We start from the raw sequence: 23,141 nt of genomic DNA, 5'->3' as shown, positions 1-23,141 counted from the left end.
GTTACTGGAATCAGACAATTTGTTATACAGACAAATTTGAGCTAATATAAGGGTGATTGACTTCTAAACTGTAAAACTCAGTATTGGAAACTGTCTGAATAGCTTGTCAGTAGTTTACAGGAACATAAAACAGCTGTTTGCCATGTATAAGGATTTAGAATTTATAAATCACTTAGAAAATCTTCATTAATCTCTAAACACTTCAATACAATTTTAGAACAAGCTCATGATTTAGAAGCTGTTGCATGCATTATTTAAAATAATATGGAAAATAGAAGTTTAAAAACACAACCTTCTATTCAGACAGAATAAGCACAAAGATAATTCTTGCAAATGTAGATTCATTCAAAGAATGAGATTTAATTAACATTGCAGCAATTTATAAGGTTTGCCATTAACTTCAACAGGAAAGTTGTGACTAATTATCCAAGTACTGTGGATGAAGGTAAAAGAACCAAGCAAGAGCAGAGGAGCGTTCAGGAAACATGAGCAGAGCTAGGACTACCTTGCATTTTTATCCAGGGGGACATCTGTAACTGACTGGTAGTGAAACAGCTTTGGGACACTGAATCTAATTCTGCAAGTAGAGACTGCTTGTAAATATTTGCTTCAAAACTTCAGTTTGAAAATACTGTGGGGTTTAATGCAAAAGGTGACATTGTTATTTCAAGAAAGAAATATGGTGATGAAATAAGTCCAGTTTTCTGAATACAACTGTTTTAAAATAAGATGCTTTAAAAAAATAATATTTTTTTTAATATTGTAAGTTCTTTCATTACCATGGCTCTTTCTTTCACTCAGGTTTTCCATGGGAATGGTTTTGTATGTCATCTTCCTTCTCCTTTTGGTTATCCTGACTCTACACGTAGATAGCGAAATAAAACACTTGTATCTGATGTAATGTGTACCACTTTAGCAAGTGAAAACAACAAAAAACACTCTGAAAAGCCAGTACTTAGAATTAGTTGCACTTGCTCCAGGTCAAGAAGTATGAGAGAGATTTAAAATGGTTTTATTGAAAAAGTCCACTTTGGAACCTCTAGCCATGTCTTGAATATCTGATAATACTCCTGCTTACGTGAAGGTTTTAAGGGAAGCCTTAAAAGAAGAGAAACAAAGAAAAATATACATATTTAATATTCAAAAATCAGTTCTCACTGGAAACCAGTCATTGCATGCTGGATGGAAGTAAGATTTAGCAGATTAAGAGTGTGGCTTTTTTCTCCTTCTTTTGCCCCTGGCCAAGAATGCATTCTCCAGTCCTGACACTTCTCGTCACATCTCTCTGACAGATGAGGATTCAGACTCAAATATGAAATCTCACTTCAAGTAGGTGTTTTTAAAATAGAAAAAAAAAAGTGGTTTTAAATACAACATGTATTTCTAAATTAAATATTAGGTGTGCTTACCATGGCTACTATAAACTTTCCACAGGAGCAATCTTTATTATTTATTCCTAGGAGCACAGCATAAATTTTGCAACAGTAGGAAAACATTTAAATATGTAACACAGATATGAAGACAGCAAACAGATGTCTCTCATTGTTAGTCTGGGCAGAAAAAGGTAAAAACATGTTTTTAAAAATATCTTGAAGGTAACAGAGCTGTAAAATAAACTTCTAAAGCTTTGGAAGCTATGTAAATTTGAGTGTGCTCTCGTTCCAAAGTGCACAAATTAATGCCATTATTGTGCATAAATTGAAACTATTTCCAAAATGTGAGCCTAAGGCAAATGCATATGGAAGAGTCAAGAGTTGTTGAGTGTAATGAAGAAATTACTTTTAAGAAGCAGAGGAATCAGACACACTGTTCACAACATTATTGCTTAGAAGACCTGAAGCATTATCAGAATTGGTGTGTCCTTTCCTGTGTCTGTCCTTTTGAACTCCCTAAAGATTTGTGTGAAAGTCATGACACGTATCAACACAATTTTTTTCAGATTGACCATTTATGATGAATGTCTTCCTTTACTACACTTAACCAAAAATCACTACTTTTACCAAGAATGCAACAGAAATAATTTCACTTGCCATGCACTGGAAACACCAAGAATTTCCTTTGGTTCCATGTTGCTCTTGTTTCTTCTGGTTTGGTTTTGTTTTTTAATGAAATATCTTTCAGAAATGTTTAGGTAAACTTTGAAAGCAGAAGGTTCTTAATGTAACTCTGAAGATTTTCCTGAGTGGTCAATTAACATTTGTTGCAGAAGTTTCTAATTCACCCATTGATATCTGAAATATCTTGTTCCCTACCTCGACTAGAATACTCACTGGTGATTCTTTCCACTGTATAGCATTCGTTGTGAGAGGCTCCAGATAACTGAAATGTGCTTAATTATCCTAAAAGGGGTCTTAGCTGAGTGTGGAGATAGGACCAATGAGCTTATTTGACATTCCAGTTAAAATCACTGAAGTCAATAAATACACATCTCATTCTTAGGGGTTTTAATCGTGTGCTGAATGCCCTTCACAGCCACTGACTACAACAGGAACAAACAAAATCAAGGCATATTTCTCAGCGCTGCGTGTGTGCCTGCCAATTTCTTTGTAATTACTATTTTACATATTTCTCCACAAATGCCCCTTTCACAAACTGAAATGTACTATTATTATTAAATATAAAATTGTTGCAGCAATTTTTGTTGCATTTTAGCGACTACAACTTAAATCAGAAATCTGCTGAAAATGCATGTCATGGAGAAATTGCTAATGGTTATAAATAATGGTGTACTCTGCAATGAAAGAAACAATTACAGAAGCTGAAAGACCACAAATGGTAAGTAAATTGTGGGAAAAAATACAGTATTGACTAACCTTTTCTCTTCTCATTCAAACTGGAATTTAATTTTTTCTCCTCATATTATGCAAGTTAGAGGAACGTATCTTAAAATATATGCATTGGCTGACTCACTTATGGCTAATTCTGGTGTACGAGAGATGAAAGTAAATGCAACCAGGTTGACTTTTGCTGCCTTAAAAATTGACTGGCTATCCAAATTTTCCAGCAGAAAAAGAACGTATCTGTTAAAAAAAATTATAAGCATTTAAAAAGCCATTCAGGAAATAAATTAAGATAGTTACAAAAGCCACTTTTCTCCTATGAATGCTGTATAGTAACAAGGCATGTGTGGAAAGAAACATCAGCAATAAGTAGTGTAACTCTACAGATGTGACCAGCAGATGAAAATCTATGATTAACAACTATGCTGCACAAAGACCTTGCCTCTAAACTCTGAATTCTGGCAGAGCTGAACAAGTCTGAGAGCTGAGATACAGAATTTCTCTCTTGTGGTTTTCTTTCGAATTGAAAATGCTTAATTTATAGACACACTGCTATAAATATGCATACATATTCATATAATGAAACACATTAAATATTGATTGCATAGTGCTGAATTCCTTTAAAAATATACTGTTTAACTCTATTGTTCATAACTGACTTAAAATAGAGAGCATGCATCTTGAGCTTTTTAGAAAAATTTAATTTTTACTGTCTTCACATCACATAGATAGATGTTTACAGACTGTCTCTAGTCAGTTACCAAGAAGTTGATATTTTTCTTCAAATTTTTCATAAAAAATAGCATCAATAATGCTGATATGAGTGCAGTGTTGAGTGGAACTATTAATGCAGCTGTAGATGTCCAGTAAGCAAATGCCATAAATTTCTTTTTTATTGTCATCTATGAAAATGTGATGCTCCTTTTTCATGTGGACTTGAGCTCTGGCAATGTCTGATGGAGTGTTTTGTCACTGTTTCATAACTGACTTTTATTTGATCTGGTATTCCAATAATCAGCCATTAAAAAGAGCTGTTCCTTTAGATTTATAAGCTATTAACATAATTTGGAACATGGTTCAAAGGTGCTTCATCATGACATTACCAAAAGAGAGACCTTCTTGACTTTAAAGTCACAAATGATAATCTTGTCTGTAGAGATTTGAGACTCAGGGGAAAAAAAAGGGAAGTTGACTTTTGAATAGGGTGAAAGTTGGATGCTACTGTGGGAATCAATTCAGGGTGAGTGAACAGGGAACTCCCCTGCCACCCCGGTGAGGATCCTGAAACTCTACTGTCACCAGCCAGAGGGTTGATCTGGATAAACTGTCTTGGTAGTGTTACTGAGACACAGAATCTCATCCAGATGAGGCTTTTAACCACTTACACCATCTCCATTGTGATTGTAACGCTCTGTGCCTTTCATTCATGGTGATACAGGTGTGTTTATTCCTGGAAGAGACACTGAAATCCTTCCAGGTATTCATCAATTCCCACAGCAATGAGTGGTAAGAGGTTGTTCTTTCTACAGACTGTCTCCACTGAACTATAAATGTGTCTGAGGAGCCACAGCCCATCTCCTTGAACTTATTTCCCCAATACTAATACTCCCCTACCTTGTTTATTTTTTTTTTTTTTAGTCCTCACTGATTTTAAATTACAGGTTAAAAGAAAGAATTGTTAGAAAATTTTAGAAGAACAATCCAAATCATGTAAAATAAGATGTATTAGACAACAGAACCCTGACAGATTTGCACTTCTAGAGTCTGACTGAAACTCTCAGCTGTCAGCACTATACAGACACAGAAAAATGAGACAGGTGTTTAATACAGTGGTAGGGTGTGTGCCCTCAGAGTGAAGCCTCTGGTGCCTCAGATTCTCTCAGCTGGTAGCAGGTCTTTGATGTCACAGAGACCAGAGTCACCCACAAACTGCAGAACTGCACAAGGAGACTTCCCAGGATGCAGAGGCAGAAAGAGAATTTCTGTAGTGTAAACTTTCCACCACTCAGGATATGTCTCATACTGCTACACCTTGTAGTGTACTGTTAAAACCCCCTCTGTTCTAAAGGAATAAAATGTATGAATGCATGGTCAGTGAATGCATACCTGGACTGTTATTTGCAAATAGGAACTACTGGTTTAAGATGTGTTTCACTTAATTATTCATTATTTACTGCTTTAATTATGTATGAAAATTTTCAAATACTTCTGAATTTTCTTTAGGCAATGCAGACACTATGGCATGCTAAGAGAGTAATATATTCAGATGTCTCTTTCTTCCATTAGTCATAAGAGAAACATAAATTACAACTCAGCATATAACTCTCTGCTTCTTCACACAATGATTTAAAGTTGATTGAGCACAATTACTTTGTACTCAGTATATTTACTGCTGTATAAAACTTTCTTTCTCATAAAGAAAAGGCATCCAGGCACTTTTTTGAACAATTGCATTATAAAACATTTTTTGATCAGGCTTTTTGTGCAAACATGTTTTATCTTTCAGTCGTTTACAAATCACTTTTGCAATGATTTGGGAAAGAGCTTTAATATGTGCTAATGTTCCTCCTTGAGCAGGAACTTGGCTTTAGTGCTTTCCTGAGCAGAATTGTGTTTATCTGTCCATTTATCTGAGTTTAAAGTAGGGATTTATTCTGGTATCTCAAAACATTTTGAAACAAAGCTACTGAAGAGTAGCATACAGATCACTTCCCTCATCTCTCCATCTGCAGGTTTGTGCTTCCTAACACACCCTGCCCCATCCTTATCTGTCACACTGTCTGGACAAGACACAGCACGTGCTGTGCTTGTACAAGACCATAAATATATACATTTTCTTGGCTAACCAGCCAACAGGCAGGCTGAGTGGTCAGTCAGCTGGTGTGTTTAACACAGGAAGCAATCCTCACACAGCTGAACTTTGCTTTTCAACTTGTAGACCTAACCAAAGGCTTGGTGACACTGCAGGGTCATTCTTCACAATTCTGTTCAATCTTTCTCACTGTTGGCAAACTCACGTTGGCTAAAAGGTTCACATTTCTTTATGGTGCCTGACAGACAATGTGGCCACAGAAATTTTTTTTCCTTATGAAGCCAAGGGTAAAATACCAAACCCATGGATGTCAAACATATGATTCCTTGTATAAAAATAAAGGGCAATCGATATTACCAAGTGAATTTTACAAGACCTACTCATATTAACAAGTTGTTTTAGTATTTGATCAGTTCTTGTAATGCTTTAGACACCAGATTACAGAGAGGTATGAGGGATGCAGTCTGCAAAGCCTTTTTAAAGTGTTTCTTTCCTTCAGTCTGCTCCTTGCCGCTGTTAAAGCTGCGTATCCCACTTAATATTGTTGATACTTGTGACTGCATGATGAGGCAGTTGAGATTTTAATATTAGCTGTGGCAGGGCTCTGTGCATAAAAATCAGCTTTAATCACTTTTGAATTAGTTCAACTTCTCCTGTCAGCAAATATTCCCCCTCTTTGATGCTACCAGACTACTCTCTTCATTAATGTGGCAGAATATAATTCTTCAGTTTCTGCAGATGCCCACAGAATTCTTCACTGAATTATTTTATTCAACGGAATGCCAACAGCAACATTGTTCTCCAAAAAGAGAGAAAACACCCTGAAGAACAAGCTAATAATTTTCCATGTTTAATGATGAATCTGCTAATTTCACCCACACCATCCAAAAGTAAAGGCCACTAGAGGGAAGTAAATCCAATATGCTCTAAGAAAATGAAATGCCAGCTACTCTAAATTATTGTAGCTAACAGAATGGTCTGGATTTACATCAGCAGATTTTGGTCTACATTCTTAACAAAGATATGGCAACTGAATAAAACAATTTATGTATATATAAAGAGGTCTTGCACTTCATGCAATGTGCATACCACAACTACTAAAACAGTATGTAGGAAAAGATCGCATATAAAAAGGTAGTATGAACATGGGATAAATATGTTGTGTAGGTATAATTTACTGCACACCTGTATCTTTCACATTCGACACACACCAAATGCAAAAAAGAAAGGGATTTAAACCAGCATCCTTGGACTTCTGGTAAAGCAGTCCTTGTAAAAATGAATATATTTTTGATTTGTTTCCATGTCATATGTTTAATCTTGGATCTTTGTTTTGTATGAATATGTGCACAAAACTGCAGCATCATGCAGTAACTACTGTCCATTTCATCAGAATTAAGATTATAAGGAAAGACTGCCAACAGTGTTTTTATAATAAAATCTCTGCAATGATTCAAAGCTTTAGCTCTACAGCTTACTTTTCTGAAGTTGGATACCCTAGCTCTTTTCATATCCCTTCTTATTTATGACTAAAAGCAACTAAAAAAGATGTCCACTTTTCTTTGCATACTTTCCATCAACACAAACTCCATGAATTTTCTTCCCCATTTCATACACCGTTGCATTTTTTTCTTGTCCTTTTAAATATATAGTCACCATGCTTATAGTTTTATACAACAACACAGCCTATAAACCTACAGAAATGGTTTTATCTTTATAACTACATTTTATAGATGACTCCATTTCATTTATTACAGTGCTTTCTCACGCAAAGCTGTCTTTTTATATCCAGATAAACTGACAGATATTCTGAAAATCTGGCCTTAAATCCTCTGAAGCTTTCCAATAGCATTTTTAGTAATGTAAGAATTATTAAAGGGAATGCAAACAGTCTAGAGTTTACTGTCAGTGTGTCAAAAACTATCAAAACATTGCTCTTTTCCCTGTTTTGAGTAAACTGCAGAGAAAAACTATATCCTTAAACCAGGGACAGACAACAGCAAAAGATATTATTTTTTAAAAGCTTACCACTTAAATACATATCAAAAGCTATGTTCACACAGCTGTTATCCACTTTAAAAATGAACTGTATTGCAGGTGACCTCTACCTGGGCGAGCTTGGTGACTGCATTTAATACCATGGAGCAAAACATCCCAAAGGAAGTTTACACAGGGGAAGTTTCTGGCACCTCACTTTTTCCCTTTAGCGAGAAAGGAAAAGGGAAAAGGGAGATGCAGGTTTCCAACATGATACCTTGCCTCAGTGCTTCAGGCAATTCTCAGTGCAAGGCCTATATACCATTAGGCATCTTAGATAATTAGCTCTTCTGTTACCATCGTGGACAGTGAGTGAGTGGGTTTAGTGTTTTTTCAAATCAATTTTCATGAATGTTATTAGTATTGCCATCACTGTCATCATTATCATCATCATCATCACAGCAAGCTGTTCATTTTTGTATGCCCAAAAGCAAACGAGTCATTACTTAATCATTGACAAAACTACTTGTCCCAGATACAAAGGTAAGCAGATTTTTGCTAGGCTGATCAGTGAAAGAACCCAGGGCCTTCCCTGCAAGTGGAACATAACAGGATCCTCCTGAACATTAACACTTTTACTAAGCAGAAACATATCATCCAATGTGCTCTACTCCAAACAGTAGTTCCGCCAGCTCAGTTCCTGTTCTACATTAAACACTTCAGCTGCAGTTGCAATGTCACTGCACAGCAGGTGAAAAACATTTCTGGAACAAATGTCAGCAAGGGATAATTCTGAAATAACCTTCTTGTTCAGAGTTACACAAGCCAGAAGAGAGCATAGCTATATGGATTGCATTGTTGCTAACCTATGATGCTGTTTCCTGGCACAGTAAGGATTTCTAAATGAGAAGAAGTTGCAGAAATAAACAAAAAATAGAGAGCTCTTTCAGTTTCCCATGTTTCTCACAAGGATTCACCTTGGACATGAATTCAAACTGAAATGGGGGCAAGAAAAAGCTCAAAACAATAATGCAAAGCTTACAATTAAAGGAATAGAAATGGATCTATTAGGATAGCTCACCTGAGGAAATGGCTTACACAGATGCAAAGTATCTTACAGTGAGGCATGCTGAGTTAGTGCTATGAAACACAGATACCAAAGAAAATGGGTTCACTTCCACTCTGCCTTTCAAGTGTGGACTTGTAATGGACAACCTGTGGTGTTTTACTCTTGCAAAACTGAAATTGTAACGCACCAGACAGACTCTGGTTCTGATGAACCACTGTCACAGCTGGTCTCAGATGCCTAAAGCTTGCACTTAATTCTGAGCAGAAAGGTATGGGTTTGTGCCCTGTGTAATGGGGTCAAAGGCCAACTGCCAGAAGCATTTAAGAGCCTCATCAGCAGAAGCTGGAAATCCTCATGGAAAGCACTTAAAAACCATTCAGCAATCTGCTAAACACCCTAACCCTCTGACCCAGGCTTCCAAGGAACAAAGGACCCCCAGAGCTAGCGCCCAGGCAACAGGGACACGGTGACACACTGACACTTACCATCTTGGTCTGTGGTGACCGTGATGGCCGTGAACTGCTTGGGGGAGAAGCTCAGCTCCGAGACCCCGTTGGTGGCCTCGATCTCGAAGGTGTAGTTGACGTGGGACACGAAGTCGAGCACGGTCACGGAGGAGTTGATGAGCCCCGTGTGCCTGGGGATGAAGCGGATGCCGCCGCCGCAGATCTCGCACTGGCTGGCGTCCGACCCGCACTTCTTACAGATGACGCTGTAGGTGAGATCCTTCCTCCCTCCGGTGTCACTCGGGGGGCTCCACTCCAGCATCAGAGCTGTCTCGTTGATGTTAAAAACCACATTCCTCGGAGCAGAAGGTGGCCCTGCAGAAATGGAGGGGAAAATCTGTTAAGCCAGCGTTATCTACTTTGGAGAAAAAAAAATTTGCCTTTAGGCAATTACTTGCGAATAAAAGATACAAGAGCTACACTTCAACGACAGATTTGATGTAAAAATAAAAAGTTATCTATGTACGATTCTTGATAAAAGCAGGAATAATAAATCGGCGACATCATCAAAAGCTGAATAATCAAAATAACTTAGAATTAATTCAGAAAGAATTTAAGGCAACACAAAAATGACTTGGGAATGTCAAACCTAGACTAGTTAACGCAAGTTTTCAATAAATGCCTTTTGATGCTGTGGGATACTGAGGCAGAGCTCTAAGCACAAAATTAAGCACAAAATTTATATCCTTATTTTATGTCTAGTAATGTAAGATTTTCTGAGACTTAAAATCTTTGACATTTTGTAAGAGACAAATTGAGTAATAAATAAATAACAGCTTTGGAAAAATGACAAGAGGTAAAATTGCCTGTATTAGTTCTACACTGCCGGATATTTGTTTCTATCCTTCACTGCTTATCCCCAGGGATTTCTTTGCTGCTGTTCATTAACAGGGTTAGGTGGCAACAGGCCAAGACTATTAGGCATTAGGTTTACAATTTTTCTTTCTTTCCCACCTGGCATCTCCTCAGCATCAGAATAACAGTGAAGACATCAACTTTTCAACTTAAAGGTCTAAAAGGATGATCAGAAGGCAGGAGAAATGGCACTTCTTTAAGGCTGTGAGGAGGAATGCAAAGACAGCTGCAGCAGGCAGATTGTGGGAATCTCTCCCCCCACAAGCAGGTGCTAGAGCTGTCTGCGCACTGCCAGATGAACCACAAGTGACCCACTTCCAATTTCCCACTCCTCACAACAGTCACGGAATGTCCAACAAGTTTTAAACTGCTTGCTGACTTGCTGTGTAGGATCACAGGGAAATCATCCAAGGCTTTATATATACACATAAAAATAAATATATAGAGTGATCTAGTGACTGCCCTCTGTACTGAGCACTGCTTGTGGCACCTCGAGCTCTGTGTTCAGTTCTGGGCTCCTCACTTAAAGAAAGGCATTGAAGGGACGGAGAATGTCCAGAGAAGGACAATGGAGCTGGAGAAGAGTCTGGAGCACAAATCTGATGAGGAGCAGCTGGGGGTGTTCAGCCTGGAGAAAAGGAGGCTCGGGGGAACCTTATCACTCTCCAAAACTCCCTGACAGGAGGGGACAGCCAGATGGGGGTTGGGCAACCTCTCTTGGGAAACAAGTGACAGAAAAAGGGAAATGGCCTCGAGCTGTGCTAGGGGAGAGGTTCAGGTTGGACATCAAGAAGAATTTCTTAACAGAAAGGATGGCCAGGCATTGGAATTTACTGTCCTCAGAGGTGGTGAAATCAAATTCCCTGGGGGTGTTCAAGAAGCCACAAGATGTGGCGCTTAGTGCTGTGGTCTGGTTTACAAGGTGCTGATTGGTCAAAGGTTGGGTGGACTTGGGTTATCTTGGAGATCTTTCCAACCTTAATGATCCTACAATTTTATGATTCCATATCTGATTTCACAGTCTAACAGATGAACTTTACTATCCAATTATTTTTTAGATAGGAATTAATGAAGGGGTGAAAGAAAGGTACAGGATATCTGAACCATCTTCTCTCAATTTATTGTATTATTCTTCATCCACTTAACATGTTTCAAGCAAGCACTTGCAGATGCATGATCTTCAAAATCAATTTGGATATAATCACAAAATAGAAATTATTATAAGAAACATGGACTTGGAAAAATGTGAGGTCTTATACTCCAGGTGTTGATAAATATGAGATGACTCTGGTAAACCCAACTGCTGGCCTCTGGGGTTTTTGGGCTGAATTAGTTGAATAAGCATTATATTCCCAGGTCTCAACAAAATCACAGTGCTTCACCAATGGTTAGCAGAGCTTGGAAAACTTTCTGCTTGCTTTGCAGCTTTTGATTATTTACAAAACTGCCAACAGGACTTTGGCAGAAAGTTTTGATTGAGACACTGGTAAAACTTATGAGTGAGCTTTTCGGTATTTTGGAGTTTCTTTAGCAGACTGAAAGGCTACAAGAAACATTTTCAAATGACACCAGCTAATTTTTACACAGAGTGTAACATTCGTAATTTCTAAGTGATACATTTCATTTACTTATGTGGCTTAAGCATAGGTATAAAACCTGGAATTCTTTTTAAATAAAAGAAGTTGGTACCGTGTGGGAGTGATAGCGTGAATAATAAACATTAAGCTTTTCTGTGAACTGTAATTCAGCTACTTTTTAATTTCTGGCATTTATTTGTAACTTTTAATAAGAGAGTAATTAACTTTGCCCTGAAATAAAAGATGAGTTATCTGCTGGATTTCAAGCACTTGATATTTAAAATATATGGAAGTGTTACACTGCTTTGCTTTTTTTTAGCGGATAAAAAAGTTTAAAATCTTTTGAACGGATGAGCATTTATTAATACATGTATCTATCCAGAATTTATGGTTAACAGACCACCAAACTTCACACAAAATAACTGTGAGGGTGACAGTTCTAGCTTCTCTGGAAAACAATCCTGAGACTGGAACAAGCTAAAACCAGCACACATTACTTCAGCTTCAGTTCTTATTAATTATGTTCAGAAGACAGAAATAATTATATTTCCTCTAAAACCATGCTGTGAGAATTAAATAATGACTGAGTCTTAACAAATTTCCACTGTTAAAACCATGGAGGAGTTTTAGGAATATGGAGGATGAGCTGTAATCGTACTTCTGTATGAGCATAACTTGAAGTAGATGAGTAATCCCCTTGAAATAATTGGTAATATTCATGCACTTAAAACTAAGCAGCTGTGTAATTGCTTGAAGGATTGGAGTCAATGTTTTAAAACTGGCTTAAAATTAATCTTACATAAACTGTAGATATTATGACAACAGGTCATCACAGCTCAAGCTTTTTGATACTATTTCATCAGGTTTGGCAGGCCCAAACAGGAATTAATATGAATCTGGGCAATACAAGAGTTTTTTCTGGTTTTATGGATTTTAATTTTCTATCAGATTTTCCTATATGGAATGGCTTCTATAGAAGAACCAATACAGTAAAAAAAATACTCTTAAAAATATATATTTTTCATTTGTACTAGAGAGTGAAGGTTCTTATAGTCATGATTTGTGACTTATTTCTCAATTGTAAGAGAAAACACATATTATTGTGCATTCACATTTCAGTGAAAAGGAAAACTACCAATCATATTTGAAGTGTCTTAAAATATATGACTGTCCTCTTGCAAATGCAGGAAAAACCCTAAAACACACTTCATACTCAAGGCCCCTCATGCCAATTTGCATGAGGATTAAATAGCTTTTTAATTGCTGTTAAATTATGCCAGTTAAACTGTGATTTCATGCAAATATTAAGCTGTAATGACATGCAGTGAATCATTTACTAAGATTTAGAACTTGGAACAAAGAGAGACAATTAATTGTAATCCTCAGATTCAGCTAAATTATGTGTCACCGGGCTTTTATGAATGTGGCCTGATTGCTTTGTTATAATTTATAAATTATACAAAGATTATTTGGCACATTGGAAAAATCTGGCAGCAAAACCTTCTTCAGACATCTGTATGCAAAGCTCTCGGGGTTCTCCTTATATTGATTTTTAAGCAAAACAAGTATATTGGTGGAAATAAGGGATCCTTTCCTCACAGCAAAATTCATGACTCTGAATTTTATATAAAAGAATAAAATACAGTTCAGATGGATGAGCATTACAAAAACATGCAGTTCTTCTGCTGAGATGGAACTCAGCCAGAGCATGAGTAATGTCTTTTTCTTCATTTACAAATTACAATGAGGAAGTATTTTGGCACTTTCTGTGGAGGAGACTGGTGTGGGTATCTTATGGTGAAGCAGGTCTGCTCTGAGAGCAACAGAGCTGAGCTTGTGCCTCATGCAGGGCTTTGCACTGCATCTTGTTTTACGTATTCTCTCCCTCTCTGAAGGCAAAGTGCATTTTCCTGTGTATGGAAGGAAGAGGAGCAAACCCAGCACTGCAGAAGTCTGGTGAGGGCAATGCAGTATTTTAAACACTTGAGAGTGAAGACTGTCTGAAAAAAAAATTGCTTTTAAAGTGAGAACTGTCCATGTTTTGGACTCTTACAATTTTATGTCATTTGACTACTCAAATTACAGCAGAAGGGCAAAGATTAACCATCACCTTCGGATACTCAGAATCAGCACCTGGCTGTGCCCGTTGAGTTCATAATTGCATTTTGATATCTATATATGTATCATAGATAAATAGTGCCACTTGATGTAGAATTACATTTTTCTCTTTCCACTTATTCTTCTCCTGTGAGGCAGGCACGAAGAATGGTAAACCATGACTGCAAACCAATATCCCAAGTCTGAGCATAATGTTAAATTGCAAAATAGTGTGTGTATATATATATATATATTTGTGTGTGTGTGTGTTTAAAAGTAGAGGCAGTAAAGACTTCAAGTGTGTTGCCTGATTTTGCTGCTGAAATTCAGTGTTGACTCTTAAAAATAGAGGATACACTTTGTGGCAGTGGTTATTGAACAGAGAGTAAGTTTGTCGGGTTCAAATTGTTTAAGCATAACATCAAAAGAGAGGCATTCAGACAACTCAGACAACCAATATAAGCCTACCTGACCTTGAAAAGATGGATCAATTCATCCAATTACTTTATAGTGGGAAATGTTAGACTTTATGTACAGAGTAATCAGACAGGGGATTAGATATGATGCTATTTGTTGCTCACTGTGTATGCAGAGAGATCGCTGATAGAGTACTTGCATATCGCAAAGAAATACAATAAGAAGGAAGAGTAGCAGTGAGAGATTGATAAGAAGTGTAAGTCAAATGAAAAGAGGCTAGGAGGAGATTAACAATATATTCTAATGTAATTTTCATTCCTCTTATTGAAATTTGATTTCTCTTATGCTGTTCCGCAAAGTGAACACTCTCCTCTAGGAAATGCAGCTATGTAAAGTAAAAATGGGAAATGTACAATTTTATAAAAGCACACAGTACTTTCACAGAATTAATCAAAGTAGATTTGAAGCTCATCTTAAAAAAAGTGGATGCCTGTCTTAAATCCAGGTGTTTTTTGTGGTTTTTTTTTTTCCATAATGCTGCATTATGCAAGTTTCTCAGCACTGAGGAAGAGTTCTGGAGGGAGGAATACTGTCTAACCCCATACTGCCTATACAGGAATTAAATGAGATAACAAAATATCTACCTATTTTAGGCATATTACCTTGCAGGACATGGGGGAGCAAATAAAATGGGTATCAGTAAAGTCAGTCAAAATGTTTCAACATGAAGGCATTCGTAAGGGGAATCCACTGTTCATTATGTGTTTAAGAATATCTCTCCCTTCAAAGTTCTCAAGAAAAAAATTCTGTTTCTTATGTCATGTCTCACATGTCAAGATAGAAATCTGAAAATGAGTATGGAAAATGCTGATCCTTCCCATAGGTGGTTATGTAAAAATGGCATTGCATTTATGCACAGCATTTTCTCTCTATTTAGTCAAATTTCCTAATTTTCTTAGAACTTTTCAACTCTTTTTATTATAGAAAAATGTGACCATTTGGAAGGAACAATCTAAATTCCACCTGTATCTGTACCTTTGTTTATTAAATTTAAATTAGCCACATCTGCTCAGATCCACCAAAGGCAGTAAGGTTGTATTTATGACAGAAAAATAATTTTAATAATTGGGAGACTAAGTTGAAAGCAGTGGGGCTAAAGATGCCAGTTAGGGAATAATTTGGCCTGAAGACTCTTCATTACTGCTGATGTGCAAGGTAAGAACACAGTCTGCCCATCAAGAGCTTCAGTGTCATTTGCAGAGCCGACAATTAGTGAAATAATCATCACTGTAGGTGTAAGAGGAACACATCTGCTGTGACAATCAATGAAACACTGATACCTTGCAGCCTAGGCTGAATGGGAGACAATGCATAGTGGCACTGAACCAAGAAACCAGAACGTGCTTTACCGTGTCCTTTATTTCCTCCTTCTCCCAAGCTGAGGTGAGATGAGGCACTGATACCCTGCTCTGGTTGATTTTTGCCCTGCCTCGACCCACTCAGTTATTTTGGCTGGCATCCTCAGTAGCGTTGTAGAGAACTGGCACCAAGTTTTTCCTGACAATTTCCACCCAAAGCAGCTCTCTGCACTCACATTGTTGAGAAATCAGCAGGGTGTTGAAATAACTGCACTCTGATGCCACAGGGCTCTCTTATGCTCCTCCCTACCTTACCAACATATCAGGGTATCAGGGCTTAAAATTGTGCCCTGAAAGATAATTATGGAATCATAATGCCATGTATGAGTAATTTTTTCAAAGAACGCTCTCTCAGCGGTGAAAAATCAATGACTTATAAATAATATGGAGCCCCATCTGCATAATGTATGAGTGAAACCCTCTTCCCAAGCACAAAAGTGTCAAGAACATCTGGGATGTGGTGGCTGGGGGAGTAAGTTTTTAAAGGCCTGTACTTGAGGCACTGATTTGAGTGGAATTATTTCTAATCACCATTTTCTTTCCTGTGGGAAACCTAAAAGGATGCTGTTTATTCCCTCAAGTACTTCATGCAAAATGCCAAGCCTTTGTGCTCTACTCCAGAGTGAGCTGGGACTGGTGAGACTCTGAACCCTGAGCCCCCGAGGTATCCAGAGGCTGGGACCTCCCTTCCCCTCTGAAAACCCTCTGATTAGATTACACAATTTTCTGCCTTGAGTCTGGGGAGTGCCATTTTTTAGTGACCATCACCCTCATGAAGTGGATGGACATGTCTTGGTTTCAGTAATGACCACAGTGCCTATGAATTTTGTAAATCAGCTTTAAATTATCAGGTGTATTCCAAATTTGCCCAGTCCAGTGTCATTGGAAAAAAGCAGCATGAGCAGATGAAGTAGCTCAGTTCAGTCAGCTCAGTTATTTTTATGTGATGCTGCATAAAACATCCCAAAGCACAGCTATGCACTGATAGATATGGCAACAGCACTTTGTCTTAAGGGTTTTATCTCTTAAAAATTTTGTATACTTAGTCTGTAAAATACTTTGTGAATTTAGCACGTTACATTTTTTTAGAATTCTCTTAACTGTGGCACAAAAAGTACCAAGATAAAATCCTCCACCAAAAGAATTAATAAAGTGTTATACCAAAAACTGGGTGTCCTAGAGGATTCTGCAAAGTCTTTAATCACCTCTATTAAATAAGTGAGTTTAACAGCCTATTAAAATATAGTATTTCACATATAGGCTTTCAAATACTGCTGTTTGTTCCAGTTTTGAGATTAAACAGATGTAGTTGCTTTGCAATCAATAAATTAATCCCGGTGAGTAATGAACCACGAATGAAAATCTATAAGAAATATTTTATTCAGTGGTAAGAAAACTTATGCTATATATTTCTAGACATAAGCCCATTGATCAAAGTAATAAAAATCTCTTCTCAGAATTTCTGCCCCTAGATTGCTGGACATCAGGTTTGTTTTAAGGACAAATTTATGTTAGCAAAAAAATCACAAAATTATGTATCTTAAAATTAATCAAAAAATCTAATGAATTTTCATTATCACAGTTGCATAAGAGGGAGTAAGTCTCTATTAAAAGGTGATGGTGCAAGAGGTTTTAATTATATCTCATTCTGATTGGATACATTTCTTTCCTTTATAAAGATTATTTTCTTGTCTTTTTTAGAGTGTTTAGTTTTTATTTGATTGTGTGGAGATTATATTTGTCTTGTACTTTTCATTGAAATCTGAGGACACAGCAGAGCATGTTATATCAGGTTCTTTTTCTTTACAGGATTCCAGCTTCTTGAAAGTTTTTGCACCAGCAAATTTTCAAAGTATATAAAATGCACGTTATTGGTAGTGAAAACACCACATTGCTATCTATGTGACAATGATTACACGTCCTCTTATTTTGTCTCAGAATTAGAAGTTCAAAAGTCACCAAACTAAGAAACATGGGTATGTTTAGGGTTATCTAGACACTAAGCGGGAACATGCTGTTTGAATTTTGATTTTAAAAATCTCTTTAGATTAACATGAATGGAATTCTTCACAAACTCATAGGTGTTTTTGGTCTTTTTTTTAATACAAAGCCAAATAAATGAGGCACAGAATTGTAGACACTGGTAATGATCAGACTTACGGGTACATGCCATAGTTGGTGGGTCCTTCTCAGCTCTGAAATAACCCTTCTCACACTGACAGACAGAAGTTGCTTCTGTGTGAGTCAAACTGTGTGGAGGACACTTGGAGCACTTCACATTTCCAGCAAATGCTTTATAGAATCCAGGCCTGCAAGCTGCAAAGTAAGAAGATGTTTCATTAATAGAAGAAAATTTTGATCATAAATAAAATCTCTTCCAAGCAGTAATAATGCTGCTTCTGTCCCATCTAGATATAGATGCTTTGATGACACAATTCTTGACACTTTTTAGTTTAGTTTATGGACTTAGAAATAAAAAAAGAATCTGCTGTTGGCATATAATGGGTGAATGTTAAGAAAGATAACTTCCCAATTTTTAGTTAGTCCTCAGTGCTGCTTGAAATTGTCTCTAAACAGCCTCCCTATTATCACTAGACATTATCTATGTTTCATGTACATGTATGAACCAAAAAGAGTGACATAACTTCTTATCTGCCAGAGCTGTTTATATGGCCTGCTTACTGAAGTAATGGACAACTTGCAATACCCAACATATTTACCCCCACAGCTCCTTGATGAGGTCTGACTTGCCTACAGCACCCCAAGAAACCTCTGACAGCAGGGCCACCTCAGCTGGCCCCTGCTGCCATGAGAGGCTGGAGGATGAGGAAGGGATGAAGGAAGGAGATGCTGACACCCTCCAGCACAAACCTGCACAAGCCTGAAGCTATCCTAATTGGGTTAGGAGACAACCTGGATAGCAGCCAGCTTTGGGACAGGGAATGTTGGGATGCTCAGAGCTCACCACTTCCCATTTACTGAGAGCTGGGGTCCCTGCTGCTCTTAACCACAGTGCAAGGTCACAAGTTTTTTTTTTTTGTTTGTTTTTTGGGGGTTTTTTGCTGCCTTTAAAGCAGAAACAAGCCATTAAATTAAATCTTATCCCATATCTGTCAGGCACGCATTCCAAGATAATATTTTAAAATCATCCTCAGACTTCATCACACACATTTAAACAGAGATTTCTTTCTTTTCCTGCCAGCTACTACATTTGCACATGCCAGCATGTCTTGCAGCTACCGTCTCCTGGCTTCCCCACATGAAAACATTAAAAATGAAAGAGCAACTCAGGCATGTACAGATTTTACAGGCTCCTTTTCTTCCCAACTCCTCCAGTGGTACAATGGAAACCAGCACTATAAATATAATTTTGAGGTTCCATATGGCTTTTTCTCACTTCGACATATTCAAGACTATTTTCTTTACAATGCTAGAGGAAATAGGTAGTACTTCCTTTTCTTGTAATAAGATACAAAAAGATTTTAAATTAGGTGTTTTTAAAAAGTACCTCAAAGTATGGATTTAATAGATCCAGTGTCAGTTCATATTAATTGAGTTATCAAAAATATTAACCCATAGATAACATATACATGATCAGCTTTCTTCTGATTCCAAAGGCTCTTCTTGATAGAAAAGCACTTTCAGTAGGAGCTGAATGAAAAGGAGTGAGATGACACTGAAAAAGATAACACTTGATTGCCTCTCAGAACCCAAGAGCCAATTTTTCAAATGCAATTTCAAGAGCTTAATTCTGACCCAGCAATTTCAGCAGTTCTCCTCCCAGTGTGTTGCTCTGTCTTTGCTGAATAGACATTAGGGAGGTATCCTGCCCTGCTGTCACTGACAGGAAAAAAAAAAAAAAAAAGAGGATTTCTGGTGTTAGAGATAAAGAGGGTGGGAACAGCAGGGATCTTCCCCTTGAAAGTAGGCTACTGGTCTGATGAAATTGTGATTATAGTGAGTGGCAATTTTCCACTGATTGGAAAGGCAGCAGGTTTGGTGCAGGGAAGAAGGCAGCACTGTGAATATAGGCTGTAGGCACTGACTCCTCTTAGCTTTGCTGGAAGGAAGAGAGGAGGCAAGGCAAATTTGGGAGAAGAGTGTTATGCTTGCCTTCTCCCTCCTTATCTTCTCATGTCCAAATCCTGCCCTGATAAATATTAAAATCTTAATTATTTAATATATGACATTTGTGACTTAAGAGCTAAAAATTCCAGATTACAGCTTCATTCAAAGAAAAATTAATGCTCTTTAAAATCCATATTACTTCTGAAATTCATGTCTGTCAGTTCTGTCCCTGAAACAACAAATCACTTTGGATCAAAAGAAACACAGCATTCTCAGTCAAGAGCAGTATTTTGTCTAAAATTCAAGAACTTCACTATTTCAAAATAAGACTCAAGGAGAAGAGTCATTTCTAATTAACACAAAAAGCAAATGTTTTATTCTGAAATGGTAGTCTCTATTGTATTTAAAGCCATTATTGTTTTGACATGGTCTTTTAAAAGAAAGCACATACATACTCATGGAAAAGGTGGAGGAAAAAAATAAATGGAGTAAGGTAGATCATTTTACTTCTTTTCAAGTCAACTCAAGTACATCTATCCCTTAAGTCAAGTGCGTATCAAATTCTGTGGCAGAGAAGCTACAGGGATATAGGGAGGCTTTTCAACTGAGAGGTTTACAAAGGTATTAACAACCCGCTCCTCACCCAAATGCAGAATCTCACAATCATGATTATTGATATTTCCAAATAAAAAGAGCCCTTCATAAACAAGATAAAATAACATAAGATGAAAGCCCCAAAATGATCACATGCTTGGGAAAACTCATCCCTCTGGATAACTCAGAGCTGACTGCCAACATTCGTGGTGAAAGAAAATAAACTGTCACTCTGCCAAAGTCGAGGAAATTCACCAAAATAATTACTAAACTTACCATGTTCCACAGAAAATCTGCAAATGATTTATAATGATGACTACTCAAAAAACAAAACAAAACAAAAGGTTTCTTTTTATCCGTGTTACCACAGAGTATTTTTTCTATTTTCCAAATCACAACTTGTTTCCCCTGATGCTCTCTACCAGAAGTGACTTGGTGAGTTATTGATTATAGGATGAAATTTGACTTTTGTAAAGCCTGGGGAAAGACGGTATATTGTCTTAAAGGTTCAGTAATTAGCAGGGTATCTGAATGAAAAATTCAAAGACACTACAGGATTCTCCAATGAAATATGAGTGACTAGGCAGAGAAACACTGATAATTTAATTGGCTGATAAAAGATAACACATCTATAAATAGCTTCACCAGGATTTGGAAGGAACAGCATCTTCAGGGGTCTTTTGAGTAGCCCAGTCCAGTAAAGAAGGCTCCATCACTCCAAAACACTGCTGTGGGCTCTCTTACACAAGAGTCTTTACTGCTGGAGGCTCTTACAGGCATTAAGTTCTTCCCCAGCCTCAGGGGCGTACAACATACAGAGACAAACCCCAGAAAATGCAAACGCAAACAGTGGTCATCTGACTGGTCATAAAATCTTGTTTCTTTAAAAACAAAAAGCAGCATTTTCACTGCTCTGCGGGAGTACATCATTGTCCAAGATTCCAGTTTTTGGTTGTTTCTGTTTCATATCATCTGAATTGACCACTACAGTATTGGCTGAAGTAAGGGAAGTCCAAAGGAAACTTAGGAACAACTTGTGGGTATGTCTCACACTGCTGGTCTGTGGGTGGAAAGGCATTTGCAATGAAAATGGATTTTTTTTTAGAGCTTGCTGAGAACTCATCAATCAAATTAAATCAAAGAAGTCTCTGTTGTCATTTACAATGAATGGTAACCATCAGTAGCTGTGGAAGGGGTGTTTTAACCTTTCTGAATTACACATTATGTCATGGATTTCCACCTCATATATTTTTTAACCTTGTTTACTGGATCCCACTAGTGCCCTGTGAGACTGGTATCTCTCATATTTGTTATATTCTGAATTATTTAAATTTTAAGGTTCTCTTACTCCTCTGCTATCTGATCACTTTATAAAAAGGGCAATCCAATAATGCTTGCTCTAGTCCACCAGTGTGCAGAAAGAAGGAACTATGACATTAACCTATTTATATTTTAGTAGAAGTGTCTAGAAAAGATAGAAAAGAACATGAAAAAAGAATGCAATGACATTTGGATGCTCTATATTAAAAAGGAAGAGTACAATCACAAAATCAAGATGAGGATATTACAAAATTAGGACAATAAAGCTGAGGACAACCTTTGATCATGAGTACTATCTGGTTAAATAATCTCATCGTTCTCACATGATTCTTGTTTTATTCAGGTCATGAATGGACTGTGAGGGGGGATTCACTTTGGGTCATGTTCAAACTGATGGTGAAACTGTACAGCATGAGTTGCTAGAAACATGAGGAAGAATCCAGTGGAGGAAGGCCAGCCATCACAGACTATAAATTATCAAACATGCTACTTAGTTCAAACTACAAAAATAAAAGACATCATAGTATTGAGAAAGCATCTGGTTTGATTCAATTCCTACAGAGAGTAAGGAGGGGACAGGGACAGGTAATTACAGAATGACCCAATTTTGAGGGGACAATGGACTGATTTCCCTTTTTCGTTTGCAATAAATTTGATGAGTAGTATTTCTGGGTGCTATGATATGCACTTAAATGCATCTTTGTTCATATGATGCAGTCAACCTCTTCTCTTGACAATATCTCTGCCCTCTAATATTTCTGTTACTACATTTGGAGAACTGCTAGGAGCATGACTCAAACCCTTGACTTTAGAGAGGAGCAAGACAGAGGAGACAAAAAGAGGCAGGTATAAGGCTGCTTCTTCAAATATGACTACGTAATGATGATAGGTAAATGAAATTAAATATTTTTCCTTTTTTTTTTCCCCCAGTGACTTTTCTGTCATTTGCACATTGCAATATTCTATGGATGTTTTTATGGAAATTATTAGAAGAAATTACAAAGGAGATAATTGCCACCTATCAACAGTATTCTCAATTCAAATCAGTGCAGTTTTTCTCTGTATAAAATGCTAGTTTCAATATAATAACTTGAACAATTATTCAGGTCACATACAATGTTTTAAAAGAATCTGAGGTTTATAAAAAATACATACAGACAAGATATTAATTATATTAATTTTATCACTGCCTGCCATACTAGATACAATCCAAAAGCTCATTAAAGTGCTGGGGGCTGTGCTACACAGCCCAGGTAAATCCTCTTCTGCACAGACTCATTTCTGTGCTACAAAAAAACCTCCAAAAACCTAAACACAACAAAAACGAGCATCCTAAACACTAGACTAGAATCTAAGATTATTATTCTAAATGCATAGATACTACTCAAAGAAAGAGATGGAAAATGCTTTCAATCCTGATGAAACTCTTTTTCACTTAATTCTTAGAACTAGATGAATTATTTTTTTTTTCCCGGACTAGTACAGTAAATAAAACTTACTCCTATAACAGGTAGATAGCATGCAAGGGTGTTCCACTGAATACAGAACTAGTGAGTTAGTGTTCCAATGAATACAATAAATCAATACAAAATTAGCAAAATAAGCAGCTAAAAAGAGCTTCATTTCATTGATATATCAAGCACTGAAATTC

At 37.1% G+C, this 23,141-nt stretch overlaps 1 protein-coding gene across 5 annotated transcripts in view; it reads right to left on the bottom strand.

The window, feature by feature from the left end:
• Positions 1–23,141, bottom strand: part of LOC134058192 (ephrin type-A receptor 6) — a 363,450-nt gene that overhangs the window by 173,098 nt on the left and 167,211 nt on the right. For 4 of the 5 annotated variants that reach the window (XM_062515303.1, XM_062515306.1, XM_062515307.1 and 1 more), the window contains 2 exons: positions 17,669–17,824; positions 9,124–9,459 (listed from right to left, as the gene is read on the bottom strand). In XM_062515303.1, coding sequence (XP_062371287.1) covers positions 9,124–9,459; positions 17,669–17,824 — 492 coding nt within the window. Of the gene's footprint in view, positions 1–8,087; positions 8,157–9,119; positions 9,460–17,668; positions 17,825–23,141 lie in introns of all 5 variants that reach the window. The other variant, XM_062515305.1, reaches the window with a different exon arrangement.

This window comes from Cinclus cinclus, chromosome 2 (genome assembly GCF_963662255.1).
Source record: "Cinclus cinclus chromosome 2, bCinCin1.1, whole genome shotgun sequence".
NCBI lineage: Eukaryota > Metazoa > Chordata > Aves > Passeriformes > Cinclidae > Cinclus > Cinclus cinclus.
This window is presented reverse-complemented; position numbering and strand designations above follow the sequence as displayed.